The 19,651-nt window shown below is 36.0% G+C and overlaps 9 protein-coding genes and 1 non-coding gene across 10 annotated transcripts; 6 read left to right on the forward strand and 4 right to left on the reverse strand.

Moving 5' to 3' along the window:
• Nucleotides 1–716: 716 nt before the first annotated feature.
• Nucleotides 717–2,699, forward strand: B0P05DRAFT_464055 (FAD binding domain-containing protein; the record flags this gene model as incomplete). The annotated part of the gene is made up of 4 exons (XM_051574195.1): nucleotides 717–835; nucleotides 884–1,982; nucleotides 2,037–2,292; nucleotides 2,383–2,699. 4 exons carry the CDS (start codon nucleotides 717–719, stop codon nucleotides 2,697–2,699), a joined length of 1,791 nt encoding a protein of 596 aa, XP_051437908.1.
• B0P05DRAFT_530041 (galactosyltransferase-domain-containing protein) lies at nucleotides 2,674–4,877 on the reverse strand. Its single transcript, XM_051576814.1, has 3 exons — nucleotides 4,503–4,877; nucleotides 4,233–4,457; nucleotides 2,674–4,178 (listed from the first exon to the last, which is right to left on the reverse strand). Exons 1-3 carry the CDS (start codon nucleotides 4,509–4,511, stop codon nucleotides 2,820–2,822), a joined length of 1,593 nt encoding a protein of 530 aa, XP_051437909.1. The 5' UTR covers nucleotides 4,512–4,877; the 3' UTR covers nucleotides 2,674–2,819.
• A 90-nt stretch (nucleotides 4,878–4,967) lies between these two features.
• Nucleotides 4,968–5,411, forward strand: B0P05DRAFT_530043 (uncharacterized protein). Its single transcript, XM_051576815.1, has 2 exons — nucleotides 4,968–5,125; nucleotides 5,172–5,411. The coding sequence occupies exons 1-2, from the start codon at nucleotides 4,999–5,001 to the stop codon at nucleotides 5,336–5,338; spliced, it is 294 nt and encodes a 97-aa protein (XP_051437910.1). The 5' UTR covers nucleotides 4,968–4,998; the 3' UTR covers nucleotides 5,339–5,411.
• B0P05DRAFT_530049 (mitochondrial pyruvate carrier) lies at nucleotides 5,412–6,394 on the forward strand. Its single transcript, XM_051576816.1, has 5 exons — nucleotides 5,412–5,535; nucleotides 5,596–5,665; nucleotides 5,714–5,840; nucleotides 5,897–5,966; nucleotides 6,061–6,394. Exons 1-4 carry the CDS (start codon nucleotides 5,452–5,454, stop codon nucleotides 5,955–5,957), a joined length of 342 nt encoding a protein of 113 aa, XP_051437911.1. The 5' UTR covers nucleotides 5,412–5,451; the 3' UTR covers nucleotides 5,958–5,966; nucleotides 6,061–6,394.
• A 1,042-nt stretch (nucleotides 6,395–7,436) lies between these two features.
• On the forward strand, nucleotides 7,437–7,508 carry B0P05DRAFT_t22. Its single transcript has one exon. It is a non-coding gene; the product is annotated as a tRNA-Thr (tRNA).
• Nucleotides 7,509–8,459: 951 nt separating this feature from the next.
• Nucleotides 8,460–9,770, reverse strand: B0P05DRAFT_577734 (uncharacterized protein; the record flags this gene model as incomplete). The annotated part of the gene is made up of 5 exons (XM_051581807.1): nucleotides 8,460–8,942; nucleotides 9,011–9,122; nucleotides 9,174–9,337; nucleotides 9,388–9,506; nucleotides 9,557–9,770. The coding sequence occupies 5 exons, from the start codon at nucleotides 9,768–9,770 to the stop codon at nucleotides 8,460–8,462; spliced, it is 1,092 nt and encodes a 363-aa protein (XP_051437912.1).
• Nucleotides 9,771–10,926: 1,156 nt separating this feature from the next.
• On the reverse strand, nucleotides 10,927–12,512 carry B0P05DRAFT_584474 (nitrogen permease regulator 2; the record flags this gene model as incomplete). The annotated part of the gene is made up of 5 exons (XM_051582357.1): nucleotides 10,927–11,320; nucleotides 11,362–11,479; nucleotides 11,530–11,898; nucleotides 11,942–12,056; nucleotides 12,102–12,512. 5 exons carry the CDS (start codon nucleotides 12,510–12,512, stop codon nucleotides 10,927–10,929), a joined length of 1,407 nt encoding a protein of 468 aa, XP_051437913.1.
• A 41-nt stretch (nucleotides 12,513–12,553) lies between these two features.
• B0P05DRAFT_330126 (uncharacterized protein) lies at nucleotides 12,554–15,133 on the forward strand. The gene is made up of 9 exons (XM_051573550.1): nucleotides 12,554–13,043; nucleotides 13,088–13,224; nucleotides 13,268–13,334; nucleotides 13,382–13,582; nucleotides 13,636–13,861; nucleotides 13,903–14,229; nucleotides 14,277–14,429; nucleotides 14,475–14,597; nucleotides 14,647–15,133. The coding sequence occupies exons 1-9, from the start codon at nucleotides 12,605–12,607 to the stop codon at nucleotides 15,068–15,070; spliced, it is 2,097 nt and encodes a 698-aa protein (XP_051437914.1). The 5' UTR covers nucleotides 12,554–12,604; the 3' UTR covers nucleotides 15,071–15,133.
• A 63-nt stretch (nucleotides 15,134–15,196) lies between these two features.
• On the reverse strand, nucleotides 15,197–16,610 carry B0P05DRAFT_464413 (CDP-alcohol phosphatidyltransferase-domain-containing protein; the record flags this gene model as incomplete). Its single annotated transcript, XM_051574216.1, has 5 exons — nucleotides 15,197–15,356; nucleotides 15,406–15,717; nucleotides 15,765–15,903; nucleotides 15,953–16,404; nucleotides 16,453–16,610. 5 exons carry the CDS (start codon nucleotides 16,608–16,610, stop codon nucleotides 15,197–15,199), a joined length of 1,221 nt encoding a protein of 406 aa, XP_051437915.1.
• Nucleotides 16,611–17,382: 772 nt separating this feature from the next.
• B0P05DRAFT_594588 (cyclin-domain-containing protein) lies at nucleotides 17,383–19,601 on the forward strand (the record flags this gene model as incomplete). The annotated part of the gene is made up of 4 exons (XM_051583082.1): nucleotides 17,383–17,521; nucleotides 17,578–18,149; nucleotides 18,233–19,423; nucleotides 19,480–19,601. Exons 2-4 carry the CDS (start codon nucleotides 17,622–17,624, stop codon nucleotides 19,597–19,599), a joined length of 1,839 nt encoding a protein of 612 aa, XP_051437916.1. The 5' UTR covers nucleotides 17,383–17,521; nucleotides 17,578–17,621.
• Nucleotides 19,602–19,651: the final 50 nt, after the last annotated feature.

Here is a 19,651-nt window from a genome sequence, read left to right on the forward strand (position 1 = left end):
GGAACAAATGATTAGAGTAAGTAGAAAGAAAGAAAGAAAGAAAGAAAAAGACTAATACAAAGCAGAGAAACAATGTGTTTTCTTTGTACACAAACAATAATGCTTATATGCTACAAGCCACGTCAAAAACCGATATGATTGACTGGATAAAGAATATTGATAATTTACATTCATTAGACAAAATCAAGTAAGAAAACAAATATGCCATTTATATGCCCTACTTTTCTTTTTTTGTATTGTAAGTATACCCTCATTACTCTCTCGCCTTCTTTTGAATTACACTCTTTTTGATTACTTCCTTTCGTTATACCCTCCCTTCTCTGCTTTAGATTGTTTTATATTACCATCATTCTCTTCTTTTTGTGTAACACCCTCCTTTTTGTATTTTTTGTGGTCGTTAAATATTTCATGCATGAATAAAAAATCAAGACTTACGATTAATGATAAATTTAGACCTACAAGTAAACAGGCTTTCCTTTTATTATTATTTTGTGCATATGTTTGTGTCCAATTAGATACGTAAACATGAGTGTGAGAGATGCACATGGGATTAATGGCCATGCAAAAAAAAAAATATGGAGTGGGAAACAAGATGTTCAGAAACACCTGACTTACCCACCACAAAATTAAACCTTATACAGCCGTCACTTATAACAAGTTACTTCCATTCCCTCACCTTTTCTTCTTCTTTTCTCTTTCCAGTTTTCTTATACTACATGTCTCTTAAAAACCAAATCATTGTTGTTGGTGGTGGCCTTTCTGGTCTTTCAGCTGCTCACACCGTTTACGAACAAGGTGGAAATGTACTCTTGCTTGATAAAAATCCTTTTTTTGGGTAAGTTCAGACACATGTGAAATTTGATTTATCAAAATTTTCTTATAGCGGTAACTCCACTAAGGCTACCTCTGGTATCAATGGTGCTTTGACGCGTACACAAATTGCTTTAGGCATCCAAGATTCTGTTGAACAATTCTTTCAAGATACGCTTAAATCTGCACGTGATTTAGCTCGTCCTGACCTTATTCGTGTCTTGACTGGTCGTTCTGCCAGTGCTGTCGAATGGTTGCAAGACAAGTTTGAGCTTGACTTATCCCTTGTTTCTCGTTTAGGTGGTCACTCTTTCCCTCGTACCCATCGTGGTAAAGAACAGTTCCCTGGTATGACCATCACCTACGCCTTGATGGAAGGATTGGAAGAACTAGCTGAAAAGCAGCCCAATCGTGCCAAGATCATCAAGAAGGCCAAAGTTACCAACTTGATCAAGGATGCTGAATCCAACGTGATTGGTGTTGAATACGTGATGGTTGGTAAAGATGCCACTGGTGAAGTCTTCAAGGAATACGGTCCTGTTATCCTTGCTACGGGTGGTTATGCTGCTGACTTTACTGAAAATTCCTTGTTACAAAAGCATCGTCCTGAACTCTACAACCTGTCTACTACCAATGGCGACCATTGTACTGGTGATGGTATCAAGATGGCTGCTGCTATTGGCGCTAGTACCATTGATCTTGAAAAGGTTCAAGTGCATCCTACTGGTTTAGTAGATCCTAAGGAACCTGATGCTAAAGTCAAGTTTTTGGCTGCTGAAGCCTTACGTGGTTGTGGTGGTATCTTGCTTGATGCTGATGGCAAGCGTTTCTGTGATGAACTAGGCCACCGTGACTATGTGACTGGTATGATGAACAAAAACAAGTTTCCTATCCGTCTTGTCTTAAACACTGCTGCTTCTAAGGAAATTGAATGGCACTGCCGTCACTATGCTGGTCGCGGTCTCATGAAGCGCTTTGACAATGGCGAAGCTTTGGCCAAGGAAATGGGCATCAGTCCTAAACAACTTGAACAGACCTTCGAGACCTACAACAAGATTGCCGAGGGTAAAGAAAAAGACCCTTGGGGCAAGCGCTTCTTCCACAATGTGCCTATCAAGATGTCTGACTACTTTTATGTTGCATTGATGCAGCCTGTTCTTCATTATACTATGGTAATATTATATAACAAAGCATGGGGGATAGATCTAATTCCTATCTTTATATAGGGTGGTGTTGAAATCACTCCTGATGCTGAAATCAAATCTACTGATGGTAAACCTATTTCTGGTTTGTTCGCTACTGGTGAAATGTGTGGTGGTGTTCATGGCGCTAACCGTCTTGGTGGTTCATCTCTGCTGGGTTGTGTTGTCTTTGGTCGTGTTGCTGGCCAATCTGCTGCTAGACACTTGTTCTCTCAACTCGTCAACAAATCCCAAGTTGCTCAACAACGTTTGGGTGCTATTGGTCAACACTTGAACGGTGGTATTGGCATCAATATTGTTGTAAACCCTGCTCAACCCAATATGATTAGCTTGGACATTGCTTTACCTAACGAAGGAGGTGTCCAACAAGTATCTTCTGTTCCTCCCAATACTAGTGCTCCTGCTCCCAAGCAAGAAGAAGCCAAGAAGACTGAAAAACCAGAGAAAAAGATGGGTGAATACACACTTGCTGATGTTGCAAAGCACAACAAGCCTGAAGATTGTTGGGTCGTTGTTAACGGTCAAGTCTTGGATGTGACTGATTTCCTTCCCGATCATCCTGGAGGCAAGAAGGCTATTCTTATCTATGCTGGTCGTGATGCTACTGAAGAATTCAACATGATGCACAAACCTGATGTAGTTCAAAAGTATGCCCCTAATGCTATTATTGGTACTCTTAAGAAGTAAAAAAAAAAAAAGGAAACTCTTTATTCTTATTTATTAAATGCCTTTCAATAAAAGAAAATGCTTGTACATTTGGGGATAAAATGCGTCTACTATATTCTATTTTACAAATAAATAATGAACTCACTCCATAATCGTAAGTGGAGGTGAATTCAAAAGCGTGACGCCCTTCTTGTCATCACAGTCAAAGTTCCAATTTTTCCAATGGTTTGCTTTGCCGTGACAAGGATAGCAGAATCCACAAACTGAAGTCTTAAAGCCAGCACACATCTTGCGTCCATTTTGTAGATTATCCAACATATCATACATAGTACCACCAATAGCATCTGGTTCGCCAAAGTCACCAAAGTGTTTACCAATCATGTCATTTTCGCATACATCAATTTGTTGAATACGACGGTCATGAATAGGTAGAATATTAAAAGGATAAAGCCAAATACCAAGGTTTTGATCTTCGTTCTTGACAAACATACGAGGGCCTTTTACACCAGCAATTAAGTGGACCACATCTCTTGAAAGAATATAAAGAGCACCCGCAGTATATGGAGGAAAAACAGGCAAAGGATAAATGAGCTCTCCATTCTTGTTCTCAGTATTTCTAATAGGAGGAATATTATGGTAAGCCAACCCTCTCCAATACCGTTTTGTACGTCCAGCCAACTCCATTTCTTTAGAGATAGTATCCCATCGAACAAAGATATCATCATCTGTCTTGACAAAATAATCAAAATCATACTGTTCTGCCCATTCAAATGCAGCATACACTTTTCTGCTTAAATCTTGATATAGATCAGAACAAGGTAGAATCAAAACATCGTTATGTTCTTGTATTTCTCTGTCTATTATAGGCCCAATGGTTTCCTTCACTTGATTATTTGGAGGTTGTCCCAAGATAAAAGTATAAAAATATGAAATATGTTGATTGTCCTTTGGCATTAATTTCAGTGTTGTCTCTCTAAATACTTGGCGCTTTTGTGCACTCTTTGCAGTCCAGGCTGATAAAACAAAAACCATGACACGCACTTCAGCTTCAGCCAATTGAGGATGCTTTTGAAAGGATGGCATAATCATGCGTTGCTCTAGTAAATCAATAGAAGCCTTACGCATCTGAGCTACTTGATACATGGAAGCAAACATGGTAATGAACACAACTACTGTTAATGGCAAAATCAATACACGAACAAAGGTTGATTTGTGGTTGATTCGAGGCTCTTGGATATCATCTACTCGAGCATAATTCTTTTTGTTGGATGCCAAAGTGATTTTGAGTATGTTAGATACAAAGAAAATAAGACATATAGTCATCCATTGCCAAATAGGTTGATCAATGCCATAATATGAACTGAGGTAGGCAGATACAGACCAGTTGATTACAGTTAGCGTGATAAGACGAACAATTGCACTACCAATTTCATAATGATGAATCCATCTTTTGAGCATGCTTGTGGTTAATATCCAACTCCAATAGCCTGCCAACAAACACTATAAACGAAACAAAGATTGAGCTATATGCATCACTGTGTAAAATTATTTTACCCATAATAAAGCAACATGGTGTATCAAAGGTGTACTTTTGTTTTGAAATAAACTTAAGGAAAAGTCATTATGGGAATAGGATACATCGAATAGATTTCTATAGACACCAACACTTGAAGGGATTAAGCATAGCAATCTCAAGATCATAAACGATAGTTGAAAACGTTTTGGAATGTTAAGAGAAGAGATCGATCCTCTTTCTTTTGAAAAGGAGGCTGCTCCAGTCTTTGAAATTTGTTAGTATTTTCTTCTTGTAACTATTAAACTTACAGCTACCATGTATATCCTTGATTCAAAAAGAAAAAAGAGTAAGAATACGGGATTTGAAATAATTACTTAAGGTACACTGCAATGTCAAACAGTAACACTGGCAAACAGTCTCTTGTCATTTGTTGATACCAACAAGCTACGCACACAATAGTTACCTCGAGTAGAAACTGATTAAACTATCTAATTAAAGGCTTCTTGGTGTATATATTCAGCAAATTGATCCACAAAGTATATTTTTAGAATGTAAATTGCTTGCATTTGATTATTCTAAAAAAGAAGACAGGAATATCTTATCCAATGCTATACGCAGAAAAAACAGTGATAAATATACATATGTTTAACATGAAAACTTTAGTTGCATAAACTATAAGAGAGAAGGTAAAAAAAAGAAAAGAAAAGAAAAAGAGAGAGAAGACCATGGTTTAAAAATAGCATTTATGCATACAATTACTAATTATAACCTTTGAGGCATTCTCAATATAAATACAATATAGATATGCTTGTTCATCTTTTCTTTTTCTTTAAAATGAATATTATTGACAAAATAAAAGTAAACATCAGTGTATGGAGATTAGAACAAAAGACAAAGCGAAGGTCACTTTCGCCTGAATTCCAATCCAAAAGTAAGGCAAATAACAGTAAGAGACGGGAGAACTAACTAGAATTTAGGCAAGCAGTATTACAAAGACATTTATCGAGATGGGGTCTACGATACTTATGATTTAAAAACGAAAAAGAATATGAGCATTATCGACTCACTAACCAAGGTTCCTTCACATATCGGTCGAGGGGCGAATGCGATATGGAGCTTCAGTTCAAGCAACAATAATAAATAAACGCCTTCTTCAGAGATATATAACAAAAGAAAATAAAACCAATGCTCAAATTTCTCACGGCTTTATTTCCCCTTTTTTCTTTTATCTTTTCTGAAAAAAATTGTTATAATAAAATGGCACAGTCAGCGCTCTTAAAGTTTTGGAATTCTGCTGCAGGTCCAAAAACAATTCATTTTTGGGCGCCAACAATGAAATGGGTAAGATTTCTTTTCAGTAGAAAAAAAAAGAAGGATGGGCATTAATATTTTTGTAATAAGGGACTTGTTATTGCTGGATTAAGTGATCTACAAAAGCCAGCAAATCAACTGAGTCTCTCCCAAAACCTTTGTATGAATCATCCATTTGTCTAGCTATGGCTTAATTTTTTTTACATAGCACTTGGAGTAAGCGGGATCATCTGGACACGTTATGGCTTTGTAGTTTTGCCTAAGAACTATATGATTGCAGGAGTCAATTTCTTTGTGTTTCTGATAGGCACTACTCAAGTAGGCCGTATATTAAAGTAAGACTGCATAGGATCTTAAGGTACTGAATATGACTACATTACATTCTTAATAGCTATCGTCGAACAATCCAAACAAATGCTAAAGATGAAGCTCAAGTAATACCATTAACATAAACTTAAATGGCGAGTGATCATAGAATCATACTCAAAGTATGATCATAATTGAAACCAATTTGTTTTTTTCGCATTTTTTTCTAACCCAAAAATCTATCTCTAGGCTTAGGTACTTTTTATTTATTTCTAGTTTCGTGTTGAAACTTAAGGACAAAATGAGAGCACTATACTTACATTTTGTCAAATATCTTTAATAAGAAGTTTGAACTGTTTTAAAGAAGTGTTGATGATAGTCTCGCAAAACTCTTTATCAACTTGTGAACCACTGATTTGTGATGACCTGAATATTGAACTTTTGCAATCTGCACCTTTATTTTGAGACTCATTATTTTGTCATTATATAAATTTACGTGTAACCAAGAGTGTAATTCTTAATTACAACTCTTTCATTCACTTTCATTTCTTCCCATTTTTCTCTAAAACTTCTAAAAAACACACATACTATCTCAAGACTACTTTTATAATTATCACTTTTATTACCAGCATCACTTGGTTAGTTTTAATTATAATTTGCAATCTGTGATGTTTGGGTTGTGAATGAAGATATAATAGAGGATAGAAAGAAAACAAAGAAATACAGTGAGACTGTTCAGTACTTCTTTATTACAAAAATAAATTGATTGTTCTAAAATATATCTTTTCCAGGTTGTCTTTTATACTACCTGATTTATTGACTAATTATGATTACTGATTATTGATTACTTAACACCTTGACAGCGTGTGCCTGGGAATTGATTATATAAATTCTCCTTTAATTCTCCTTGTTACCTAAACGGTACAATTATGGTTTCCTTATTTGTAAATATCCATATTATCCCAGTTACCGTTATTTACTGTCATTATACAGTGCTTACTTTATATTTATAATGTATAGTGCTATAAGTGATTATTCATTTATATGATGAAAGATTATTTATTATATTTTGTATTGAAAGTGCTCAGATCACCACACAATCATTAGTTACAAACTTATTAACAGACAAATAAAGTTGGTATTATTCTTTTAGTTAAAACAACAGTCCACAAATTACCACCAATAACTCTATAAATAAGAACAATTGAAAATCAGATGCAATCCGAGCGGTTTCAATCGCCAAAAATTACGTTCTAGTTTTTACAGGTATTAATGTAAAAAAATTAAAATGGCATGTCGTCTTGATATTATAACAACTAATAGTATTTAAGTAATACTAATTAAGAGTAAAGAGATAGTTAATTGATTTCTTTATTGAATAACGATGATCTTATATTTATACTTTTCTACCAAGTACTATGGATAATTCTATAAAGAAAATAAGAAAGTTGTGGAAGGTTCCGGAACCATGATTACTAATCTCTGATTAGTAATCAAGTGACTTGCTGTCTAGAACCTTCTAGCATTTTACTTTCCAGAACCTTCTTGTACCTTCGAGATGTCACGTGACCGCCTTGGTTTTGGAGTTGGCTTGAATCTTCTTTTTGTTACGACAGGCACAGAAAGCCCTTATAGCTCAGTGGTAGAGCGTTAGTCTTGTAAACTAAAGGTCCGTTGTTCAATCCAGCGTGGGGGCATCGTCTTTTGCTCTTTTCCATCCTTAGCTGTGGTGTGTGTAGTCCTTTGACTCTAGGTCTTTTTTATTACTCAAATGGCTAATGGTTCTTCTTTTAATATTTTTAGAGTTATAGTCAGTTTTCAGCTTAAACAGCGAAGAACTTTATGCTCTTGGCTATATATCAGAATGCATTTGTACCTAGTCGCACCTGGATATAGCCATTTTCCATAAGATGGTATAGTATGGCTATTGTTGTGTACACAACATTATAATTACTATTACAAGCTTAAATGTTTGGACAATAGTTTTTTTGACGATAGTTATAAAATATTTCTTGTTTATTTAAAGTGTGTGTTATAGCGACATTTTAAACTTTCACTATTATTAAAATGCTTGATTGTTTTTATATCATAAATCGATAGATGCATGAAAATGAAGAAGGTTTCTGATTTACTTGTTACTTCTTTGATTAAGCAAGTCATAGCTTGGATATAGTCATAGGATTTGACCTGACCGACGGTATGATTATATCCAGGTGCGACTATAGAAAAACTAATTTATTCGTCAAACTCGGTATCTTTTCTGAAGGGGCAGTTTATTTTACTTGATGTTCTGTCTTCTTTGTACTTAGCAATCTTTAATTAAAAGACTTTTTTGTACTATAATAGCTTTATACGATCTAAAATGCAAAGATCAAATTGTATTACTCAATTAGTGGAGTGGTATTTTACTGCAAAGAGTCAATATTGCATTGCATCTTCAAACAATAGCATCGCTGCTTTTAAAATAAGAATTGATCTAAAAGAAAGAAAAAGAAAGACAGCGAAAATTAAAAAGCAGAGTAAAGCAAAGATATCATTATACAAGTAATATGCATTTTCATAAGAATTAATGACACATAAAAAAAAGTAAACATTGAAGGATAACAAATACAAAGTTTCTTAATAAAAAAAAAACAATAATAATAAAATTAAAGCACACTAGAAATCAAAGCAGCAACAGAAACAAGAGCAGTTGTATAAAGAGCTGGTCTAGAAAAAGTTTGAGCATCACTTGTAGCAGCGGCATTCTTAGAAGCAGGAGCTACAGAAGACGTAGAAGCAGGAGCTGTAGCATTCGTGTTTGTCTTGCCATTGGTTTCAACATAGGAAGCACCAGGAGCCCAACCAGCACAGGTACCTACAGTACTAAGTTGTACCTTGGGGTGCAAGATAGGCAAAGCTTTTAAAGCAGCACCAACAGTAACGTTGTTTAAATCATGCATGAGTGAGTTACCACCGGTAGTCATGGTAGGCAACTTGTTGGCCCAGGCAGTGACATCGGCCAAAAGACCAGCTTCCGTTTGTCCACCTGTAGTGATTCTCCAGTCTTGAGAGTCTACAGACCACATAGCAGGTGTATAACCAAGTTGCTTGACAATGTAACGAACGCGATCATCAATATCTCCTCGAGGCTATATAGAAAAAAGAGGGGGCATATGTATGAGTTAAGGAGAAATCTAAGCATGTTTGAGTTACTTACAGGGCGCATCAAACGAGGAGTGACACCGAGTACTTCTTTAATGGCTAGTTCAGTCCATTTGATTTCAGCGATGATTTGTTCGTTGGGAATGGTCGTCAATTCTGAGTGAGTCCTAAATAAAAATAAATCGTCTGCTTTTTTATGCGAAGAATAGGTTATTTACCAGGTATGGACACCAATTTCATGGCCTTGATCGTAGGCTTCCTTAAGAATTTCAGGCCAAGTAATGACTTGTTTACCAACGACAAAGAAAGTAACTTTACGATCAATTGATTTCAAATAACTCAAGAGTTCTCGAGTAATTTCATATGGACCATCATCAAAACTCTAATACATGCATTAGTTAGAAAAAAGCACATATATCAACTGCTACTTACGGTTCCCCACACTTTAGGATCAGTACAATGAACAATATCTGTTGGTTTGACGCATCCATCCCAAGTCCAGTTACAATGTGTGTTATTACCGGTGGGATTAGCATTTTTAATAATACCATCTATCGAAAGAAATGAATAATTTGTTTTTAAAAAAGTGAAAGGTATTTACCAGGTGTCAAAATGTTAGGTGTAATCTTTAATGCGGCATCATCTTTGACAAGAGCAACCCATTCAGGCTTAGGAACAGGTTTCGTAGTTCCAGAGGGATATTTATTCTTCCATGCAATTTTGGCGTTAGGAATATCATATGTTTCAGCAGCAGTGGTAGTTTGGGCGAGAACGTTGCTGGTACAGACAATTGCAACTGCTGTTGCAAGTAACATGTTGGTATTGAGAATCATGACTTAAAGAGTGTATAAAATGGTCTATGGTATGAAATAAAGGAAGAAAAATAAATAACCAACAAAGCTTGCAGAAAACCAACGTTCTTTTTATAATGAATTAAATCTATTAATAGTGCTCAACATGGAAGGATAGTAGACTCGAGGGAAGTACAAGCAATCATGTAGAAAGGGGAATTAAATGGAAACAAAGGAAGTAACGGAAAGACCAGCTTATAATCTCGTCGATCTATGTACGACATTAAATTATTTATAAAAAGAAAATATTCGGTCTCGAGTATCACAAAAGCAGTAAAGAACATAATACAAAAGTGTAAGGTGACCTGATTTTTACAGGCAAGTTCTAAGGTACAGTGTTGTCAAAACGGTAGTATGTTTAGCCAGTAATAAAGCAAAAGGAACATAAAGAAAACTTGTCTAGGACTAAATATAAATAAAACTTATGACTAATGAACATTTATCTTTGGAATACTGTCAGTTCAAGAAAAAGAGTATAACAAAACTAAATAATCTTTCAAGATGAAACGACATAAAACACATGGAGTTAGAAAAACAAAAAGAGGGGCTTCTAACAGGAGAAGGTAGGAATAGCCATCCAACCAAGAGTTAACCGAGATTGCAAAGCAATAAGCAAGATAGACTCACTTGTTGTGAATTAGGAAGTCTATACATTATGCATATAGTGTTGTTGATGAGCTGAATATAATGATTTGATTTAGTACATAAGAGTGGAAGTTTATACCGAGGAACACAGGAAATGCCATTAAAAGGTTTGAAATGAACTTGATCTTGTGACCATTGAAAGAGTACTAAAAAGAATTAAGGAAGTAGCCAAAATTTAAGGAGGGATTACAACAAAGTCTTTTATTGTTAATATACAAAGAGAGCCATAGTCTGCATGTAAAAGATAAAAAAAATGAAAAGGGATTTACTTGTATCAAAGAAGAACATTGTCTATTGTAAAACAAGTTGAAAGAAGTTAGTTGCTGTTAACATTCTGTCAACTAGTGCAGTGCTTTTTTTTCTTCTTCGTGAGTATACATTTCTGAAGCGAGAATAGCTTTTTTTTATTGTCTTGAAAAAAGAGTATAAGCAATATTCTGACTGTCTGATTCAGTCCCAAAATGATTTAGTGCATTCATCTAAATATAAACTGCACGCTCCATTGAGTTAGTCTAGTTTCTTCACTCTGCTTTTCTTCCGCTGTTGTACTTTCGTAAACTGTTTCAATAAGATGTTCTTCTTGAGGACTTGGTTCCTCTTGCTGAAAATGCCCTAATTGCTCATCAAGTTCTTGTGGAGAGCATTCTAGTTCTGTACATATTTCGTCGTAGTGGTGTTTTCCATCAAGAAAGGGAATGATATCAGGATGAATAGGCTGTCCAGTACACTTGTTTATGACTTGATGGTATTGACTAGGTAGTGGAAAATCAAGCTGATTTGTGCCTTCATTTTCAGTGTCACTGGTCAGAATAGGATACTTGTGTACTCGATAGATTAAGTCTTTAATGACTCCAAAAGAAACCACACGTCTATTAAATCAATGCATGACCTTATAGTATTTAGTCCTTACCTTTCGTCAATACATAAAAAAGCCAATTTTTGCTCTTCAATCCAGTCCTTGACTGTCAGACCATGTTTAAATCCGCAATATAAGGCATATATCCTTTCAATTGAAATTTCTGGTGCATCTAAACAAAAAAGATTAAGAACACAGTTCCCTCCCCTTTTATAGACTTACTAGGTATCATAATATACCGTAAGCATTCTTCAGCAAGCCCATATTTAGGATCAAATAAACGTGTGATTTCAGGCTTCACAGCATATACATTAGAATACTGAAAAATATCAATCATGATAATACAGCCATAGTACATCATATGCTCCATGCTTTGCCGTGTCCATTCAGGCTTAACATTTGCTAATTCAGCTATACGCTTGACATGGTTGATACCATTGATATGGTTTGCTACTTTTTGGACAGTGATATCCCAATTAGGACTCATCATTTTTCGTATATCAACAGTGCATACAGGTACATGATAGTCATATACCGTTTGTGGGTTAGGATAGGTAGGAAATAATTTTAAATTGATTGTGTTGAATGTGTCTAGAACCAATGTCAGCGTACTTATGTAGATGTCGAGACTTACTGATAGGGATTTGACATTCACAATAACTATTCAAATCTTCAAAGAGTTGTTCAATAACATTCTGGATTGTTTGTGCTTCTGAGCTTACTTCTTTTGAAAGAAAATTACATTCAAGCTACAAGCAATTAAGTCTAATGGATCTATGAACATGCCATCAAACCTCTAATCCTTCAAGTACTCGTGATAGTTTTCGAACTACAGCTTCATAGCTACTTGTCTCTGCATCTTGCTCAAATACAAAGCAAAGGTTAAACCGAAACTCGTTACGAAAGTGCCTATATCTTTCATGATCATTCAGTACAACCGGACATCCCATTACTTTATAGCCATTGGTACAAAGTGTCACTAGACGCTTGTAAAGTTGCTTCTTTGGAATAATGTACTCGCTTATTGCTTCGAAATCGATCAGTGTTTTGCCATGCTGTGGATCTGTCTCGGAAATGCAACTCGAATTATGTGTTTGAGGTGTAATGCTTCCTTCTGGCACCTGATGTTTTACAACGGTGCCTTTGATAATATCAAAAACAGCATAAAATATGCTATGGATACGCGGGAAACCATGAAATTCCATCTGTATAAAAAAAGAACAAAGAAAACGGTATGTGACCTTTGTTTTTTCTACGCGTATCTCTCTCTCTCTCTCTCTCTCTCTTTCCTTAAACAATGAATCCTAGAAATAGAGCCTCGTCTCCTCGAACGAGGAGCACGCCTCTTCGTTCTGACAATACATTTGATAGAACTCTAAGATCTCCAGCACGTCCCATTATGAGTAGCGAATTTGAAGAAGTATCGCCCACTGCTTTCCATACACGACACTCTCGACTGGTTACCGAGAATCCAAGTCCGTTCTATGATCGCATCGATGATCATGATCTGTTTAGTACACCACCTCCCATTCCCGATCATATCAGCATTATATCGACTGATTCAGATAATCTGATGACCCATATAGAAGCATTACCGAAGCGATTGTATAATTCCGATCCTGCAGAACGGTTGGCTACTCGAGAGGATCGGTTTCGAACACTTCGACAAGACGCCCTCATGAATTATTTATCAGGAACTTCAACATTTATTGGTGAAAAGCTCGTTGCTTCAACAAGTAAATAGAAAACAATAAAGACATGAGCTGACATGCATTTGTAGAGGGATTAGAAGATATTTATAACATGGCAGTTTCATTCTATCAACAACAACAATATGAAAGAGCATTGGAGATACTAAACAAAAAAGAGACATTAAACAAAAGTGTGCGGTGTCGATATTTAGCTGCTCTTTGTTCAGTATGTACGCATGTTCCTAAAAAGAAATCTAATAATGCTTTAGCTTGCACTAGAAAAAGGCCGAGATGCACTTGATTATCTAGGTCATAACAATCCTTTCTCAGAAAAAAGTAGGTCAAATCAACACAGACAGTTGTATTCAAACAATAGACGATAGGAAACATGTTTGAAGATGATACTGCAGAAGGCTGTCTTAAACTAGAATCTATTATGTGTTATGCAAGAGGAAAAGCTCATTTGTTACTTAAGAATATAACTGATGCAAGAGAATGTTTCAAAGAAGCTTTGACAGTAGATGTCAAATGCTATGACGCACTGAAGGCTCTGGCGAAATACAATCTCATGGACGAAAAATCAGGCAAGTTCCGAGATATATATATGTTGCATAAGATATTTATCAATAGACTATAGAATTAGAATTTGTAACCACATTGCCTTATGAAGAGCATTGTGGACAAGATGCAGACTATTTTCGATATCTCTATGGTCTAAAACTAAAGAAAAGAGATACTTTGAATGAAAGAAGACTTAGCTCGGATGAAAAAGATATCTCTGAAAGTTTAGATGTTCAATTAAGTACAGCCCAAGGCTTTTTCACAGAAGGAAGATATGAAGAATGCGTCAAGATTTGTGAAAGGTAACCGTGATTTGTTTCCATTGTGCTTATAAACTATGTAGGATAAAGAGTCAGGACGCATTCTTTGTTGAGTCTATTCCTCTCCATGTCACTTGCTTATTTGAGTTAGGCATGAAGAATGAACTGTACTTGTATGCTCAAGAATTAGTAGAGAGATTGAATGAAGAAGCAGTTGCTTGGCATGCTGTTGGACTTTACTATCTTTGCTGCAAAAAGAATGAAGAGGCAAGAAAGTACTTTCATCAAGCACTCACAATCGACCAATATTTTTATGAAGCTTGGTTAGGCTATGGACATTCATTCTCGCTTGAAAAATACCATGATCAGGCGATTGAAGCATATCATACATGCAGCAAATTAGTACCTGGGTAAGATCAGCTTATGTTCTCACTGTCTTTCTCATGTTGCTGTATAGTTCTCATTTGCCTCTCATGAATATTGCTATGGAATTTATGGAGCAGCAAAAAATGCAATCTGCCTTGGATTATTTCAATATGGCTTTACAGATCTGTAAACGAGATCCATTCTTGTATAATGAGATTGCAGTTTATTACTATAAACACAATGAGTAAGTGTTATTTGTGTATCAAGATTTGACCTTCTCTCTTTATAGTTTCATAAAGGCACATGAAAGTCTACATAAAGCGCTCAATCTAGCTAAAGAACAACACTGTCAAAATAATTATCTTTATGAAAAGATTTGGTGTAATCTAGGGCATGTTTATCGTCATCCACCGTAAGTATTGACTATAAAAAAAAACAATGAACTCAACATAAAGCATTAGACTTCGTGATTATGAACGTGCCTTACAATGCTTTCAAAATGCACTTGTAAGAAACCCACAAAATTCAGATGCTCGTGGCGCTGTTGGCATGATTTATCATTTACAAGGCAAAATTGCCCGAGCCATTTCAGAATATCAACAGGCACTGAGTTATTCTGATGCTAAACTGTTGATCAATGATTTACTGGAAGAAGCACTTATTGACTATGCCAATTCGTCTATAACAGATGACTACCATGGTACATTTATCGACGACACATTTGATATCAGTCAAATTGCCACCACAATCAATGATACAAGTGATCAAGTAGAAAAAGAATTGAATTGGGGATGGAATAGCAGGAAAAGAAAAAGTCCCATATCGATACCCATCCATACAACAGATGATGAATTGATTTTAGATGAAGGTGATTTTGGACTATGAATATATACCCCCACCCTAAAGACTCGACTACGTGTTTGTTCATGATAAGTTTATATGGTTACACAAGATCATCTTTATGCATAAACAATTTTCCTTTTCTATAATACACAATAAATAATAAAATGATTATTCTACTTTCTTGGATGGAATAACCAAGCAGCGAATACCAAGGTAAGCACAAAAGCTATTAATGACCACAATAGCCCATCGCATATAAGCTACAAAAGCAAATACAAAATAAGCCAATAAGAACATGAACTCTGATTCAGCAGTGAAAATGGGGTTTCTAAAATAGATAGGAATCAGTTTTGGTAGTTGATATACAACACACTTACATGGAAGGTATGAGAATAGGTACATTGGTCAAAGCAGCCCCTACAATCAAGGGAATCAACAAGACAGTAAACTTGGGAAATTTGGATTTTGTCAAATGAGCTAAAATGACTTTGGTGGCCATTCTACCAAATACAATACCAGTTGTAATGGTAAACAGAATAAAATGATGATGGGATAGAATAGTGGAATAAGGCGACATCACCCAGAGGTATAAACAAGTAATATAGGTGGCAATAGGCGTATTCTGAACAAGAATTGTCTTTAAGAAAGGTTGATTCTTTCTCTTACAGGCACCATAGATAGCATACAGACTAAGTACAGGTCAATAAAGTGAATGCAGGTATCAGTCATACTTTACCAAGCAGGAGCATGCGTGCATAAGAACAAGGTACCCACCCACCAGATAATAGCATGTGAGAGGGGCATTTCTTCCAGTACCTTTGGAAGCCATGAGACTTGCACTGTGTTCTTTATCGGTGTATTCCACATACCCGGACCTAAGAAGAAAATTCAATGAAACGAAACCCGCGTTTTGTAACACGTTACCATAGATGCCTGAAATAATAAAGACAACACAGGAGAGAATGACTCCTTCAGTGGGAGCATTGATATAGCCAAGATACAATACACCGGTATGGTATTCTTCAGCGGTTGAAAGATAGAATCCGAGCATAGCAATACCATATAAAATAACGCTTGCTTTTGAATGGCCCAAACCAATGGCTGTTGCCTGTAAAACAGCAGCAAATGAACAATTGACAGCGTCACATCCATGATCGAATAACTCACCCAAGGGACTTGAAGTACCTGTTCTTCGAGCCTGCTTTCCATCCACATTATCAAATGTGGAATAAAGCCATAATCCAATAGCAAAACTAAAATAGATCCAGCTTGGACCTGATTCATTTTCACCTGTACCCATGTTAGGCACAAACACAATAGCCAATCCAACATTAAAGATCATGAAAAAGAGACCTGTGAGTGTAATAAGGTTCGGTCTTGGAATAGATCAATACAGTGATTAATGACCTATCTATTTTACTTACGCCATGCTGATTGGAAAGAACTGTACGCACCAATTCCAGTAATGACTTAGTACATATTTGGTTGTAAATGAACGGTCCACTGCACTGTATTTATAAGAGTCGAGTGCTTTTAGTTGTTCTCTATCAAGAAACTCAGGCTTCAGTAATGATTTGAACATATCTTTAGATAGAAAAGAAAAGAAGAAGAGGAGAAAGTTTTTTTTTTTTTTTTTGAAAAACTTTTAATACTGAAAAAAAAAAAATCAAACTACCGATCCAAGTGGCACAAGCTTCTTTTCTGTTTTGCAGTCTTTAAACATGTTACACTCAATCCCCAACAAGACATTGATTTCATATGAAAATACAAATGGTCTCTTGACTTTTCAAATAAAAATATCGTACATGCAAAGGAGTCTAAATGAGCAAGGCAAACAGTCATTGAGTTGTTTTTTCTTTTTCTTCCAGTTACTAGATGTGATGTCTCGAGACAAGAGATTTTCTTTTACTAATCAGCATGTTACTTGTTAATTAAGGAATTCAAGAAACCATATTTCATCTCATACAAAGCATACAAAACAGACAAGTCACATAGTGGCTATGAGCACCACACGAGGAGAGAGAGAGAGAAAAAAAAAAAGAGAGCGTCTCTTCAGGCTGAGCCTCGGCTTAATCAACATATCTAAGGCTTTATTTCATCACTACAAGTGCATGATTCAATTAGATGTTACACATTATGATACAAAGATTTATAAAAAGACGCGTTAGACAGACTTTGCGTATATCAACAAACCCTCCGGTTTCGTCTCGGAAATAGAAAAAAAAATAATTAAGCACTGTGTGAAGTCTACGCATGTGTACATTTTTAGATGCTGTGAACCCTATAATAAGCATCTTGTTGTGTGTGTGGTTGTTTAAAACTCCTCTACTATCTGTGTTTTCTTTTTTATTTTTGGGTTCATTTTCCTTCTTTCTTTTCTTTTTTTCTTTTTATTGCACTTGCACTCTTTCTTGTCTCTTGAACTTGCAAGAGAAAAAAGAAAAAAAAAATAAAGGCAATACGAGTAGTGAAATTATTTAAAGAAATATATAGGCAAGAAAAAAAAAAGCCAAGCAATCATCATTATTTATAAATATTTATATTTTTAGGTCTTGGTCTTCTAGTTTTCTTTCTATCTCCTTATATTTCAATCATGTATTCACAACAGCAACAGCAACAACAGCAGCAACTCCATCATCATCAGCAACAGCAACAACATCAGCAACATCAGCAACAACAACACTATCAATTAATCGACTCTTCTAATGTAAATTATCCAAAGACTACAACAAATGCTTACTTCAATACTCTAAAGTCATCCAACATCCACCCTTATTCTCAGCCACAAAGACCTCCACCACCTCCACCTCATCAACAGCCTTATCGTCATCATCCTCACCCTATACAGCATGGCTATGCGATTGTACCACCTGAGCCAGTGCCTAGCGCCACGGATGCACAACCCACACCCCCATTATCTATATCACAATTGGCTGAATTTGCTTCTAGTATGGTCTATTTGATGTGGCATGCGAGGAGACCCTCTGTCATGCAACTTCATGAGTCAAGCAAGATCCTTCAGTCAACAGCAATCACGGATGATCAACACTTGATGCACTCTAAAGAAACAGCCAATATCGCCAATCGTACCAGCAGTGCATTCAGAAAGTTCTGTAAACAGGTAAACATACTTTTTTTTTTTTTTTTTTTTTTTGGCTGTACATCTTCTCTCCCCCACAACTCACACTTTTTTTTTTTTTTTAGATATTGACAGCAACACAATTATCAGAATCCGTGATATTACTGTCTTTGAAATATATTGCCATGTTACTACAGAACAGTCCAGCCATACAAGGTGCAGATGGATCTGAATACAGATTGTTTACTGTCGCATTAATGTTGGCCAACAAATTCCTGGATGATAATACGTTTACCAACAAAACTTGGTCTGAAGTATCAGGCATGAAAGTGACAGATTTAAATATTATGGAACTCGAGTTTTTAGATGTGCTCAGGTTTAAAATGTTTATTCGAAACGATGAATATGAACGATGGAAGTCTGCATTGTTCTTGTTTAGAAGCCAACTCTTGAATGCGGATGAGATGCAGAAGCAAGAAAATCAACAAAAGCTATTAGAGGAAACATTTAAGGGTATTGTGTTACCTAACAATCATCTTCAACAACAACAGCAACAACAGCAACAACAGCAACAAGAACAATATCAATTCTTATTGATGTTATCTAAAGCACAATTGCCTCAATTTCCTACACAATTACCTAATCGTCCTTTGGCTCGAGTACCTCTTCGTATACCTTTACAGCCTGTTTGGAGAAATCAACAGTATGATTACGGACAAACAACATCAGCAACACCAACAGGAGGAGCAACAGGAGGAGCGGGAGGAGCAGGAACAGGAGGAGCAGCGGTCACTAATTCTACTACAGCAGCTTACACACAACCAAAGCCAAGCGATATGTATTATACGCCTACCAATGCAACACCTAGTGTGTATCTGCCACCTTCCCAGACACCTCAACAACAACAACAACAACAACAACAACAACAACAATCTCAACCACCCTCTTCTGTCATCTATCAGACTCCTACTTCACAATCCACTAGACTAATGCAAGACTATAGTAATGCCAATACACCAAATACCACAGCGATGTATAACACAAATAATACTGACAATAACATACCATACTATAAGCTGACACCTACCACAGCAACAACAACAGCAACAACAACAACAGCAGCCACCACAACAACATCTCAACCTATGTATAACAATAACAAAAACCCATATAATACACCCCATCAGCCACCATTAAGAGCTCGTACATCGTTTTATGGAGAACCAAACACTTCTTATGATATGTCAGGGACACCCACCAATGATTATTATGCACGGGTACAGCCAGCTGGTTATCATTCTCAATATCATCCACAGGTAATATTTTGTCCTATATAATGTATCTCATATATATATATATAAAACCATGATAGACACAACAGACGCCATCTTATAGACCTACCTCTGCTCCATCTAAACCTTATAAATACAGTGGACCTGTACCAGAAGATCCACTTACTGCTGCTGAATCTTATCGAAACCATCTTAAATAACTAAAAAAAAAAAAAAAAAAAAGAGAATGATCAGATGATGAATTATCCAACA

Source organism: Gilbertella persicaria (genome assembly GCF_025201335.1).
Source record: "Gilbertella persicaria strain CBS 190.32 chromosome Unknown B0P05scaffold_7, whole genome shotgun sequence".
In the NCBI taxonomy this organism is placed as follows: domain Eukaryota; kingdom Fungi; phylum Mucoromycota; class Mucoromycetes; order Mucorales; family Choanephoraceae; genus Gilbertella; species Gilbertella persicaria.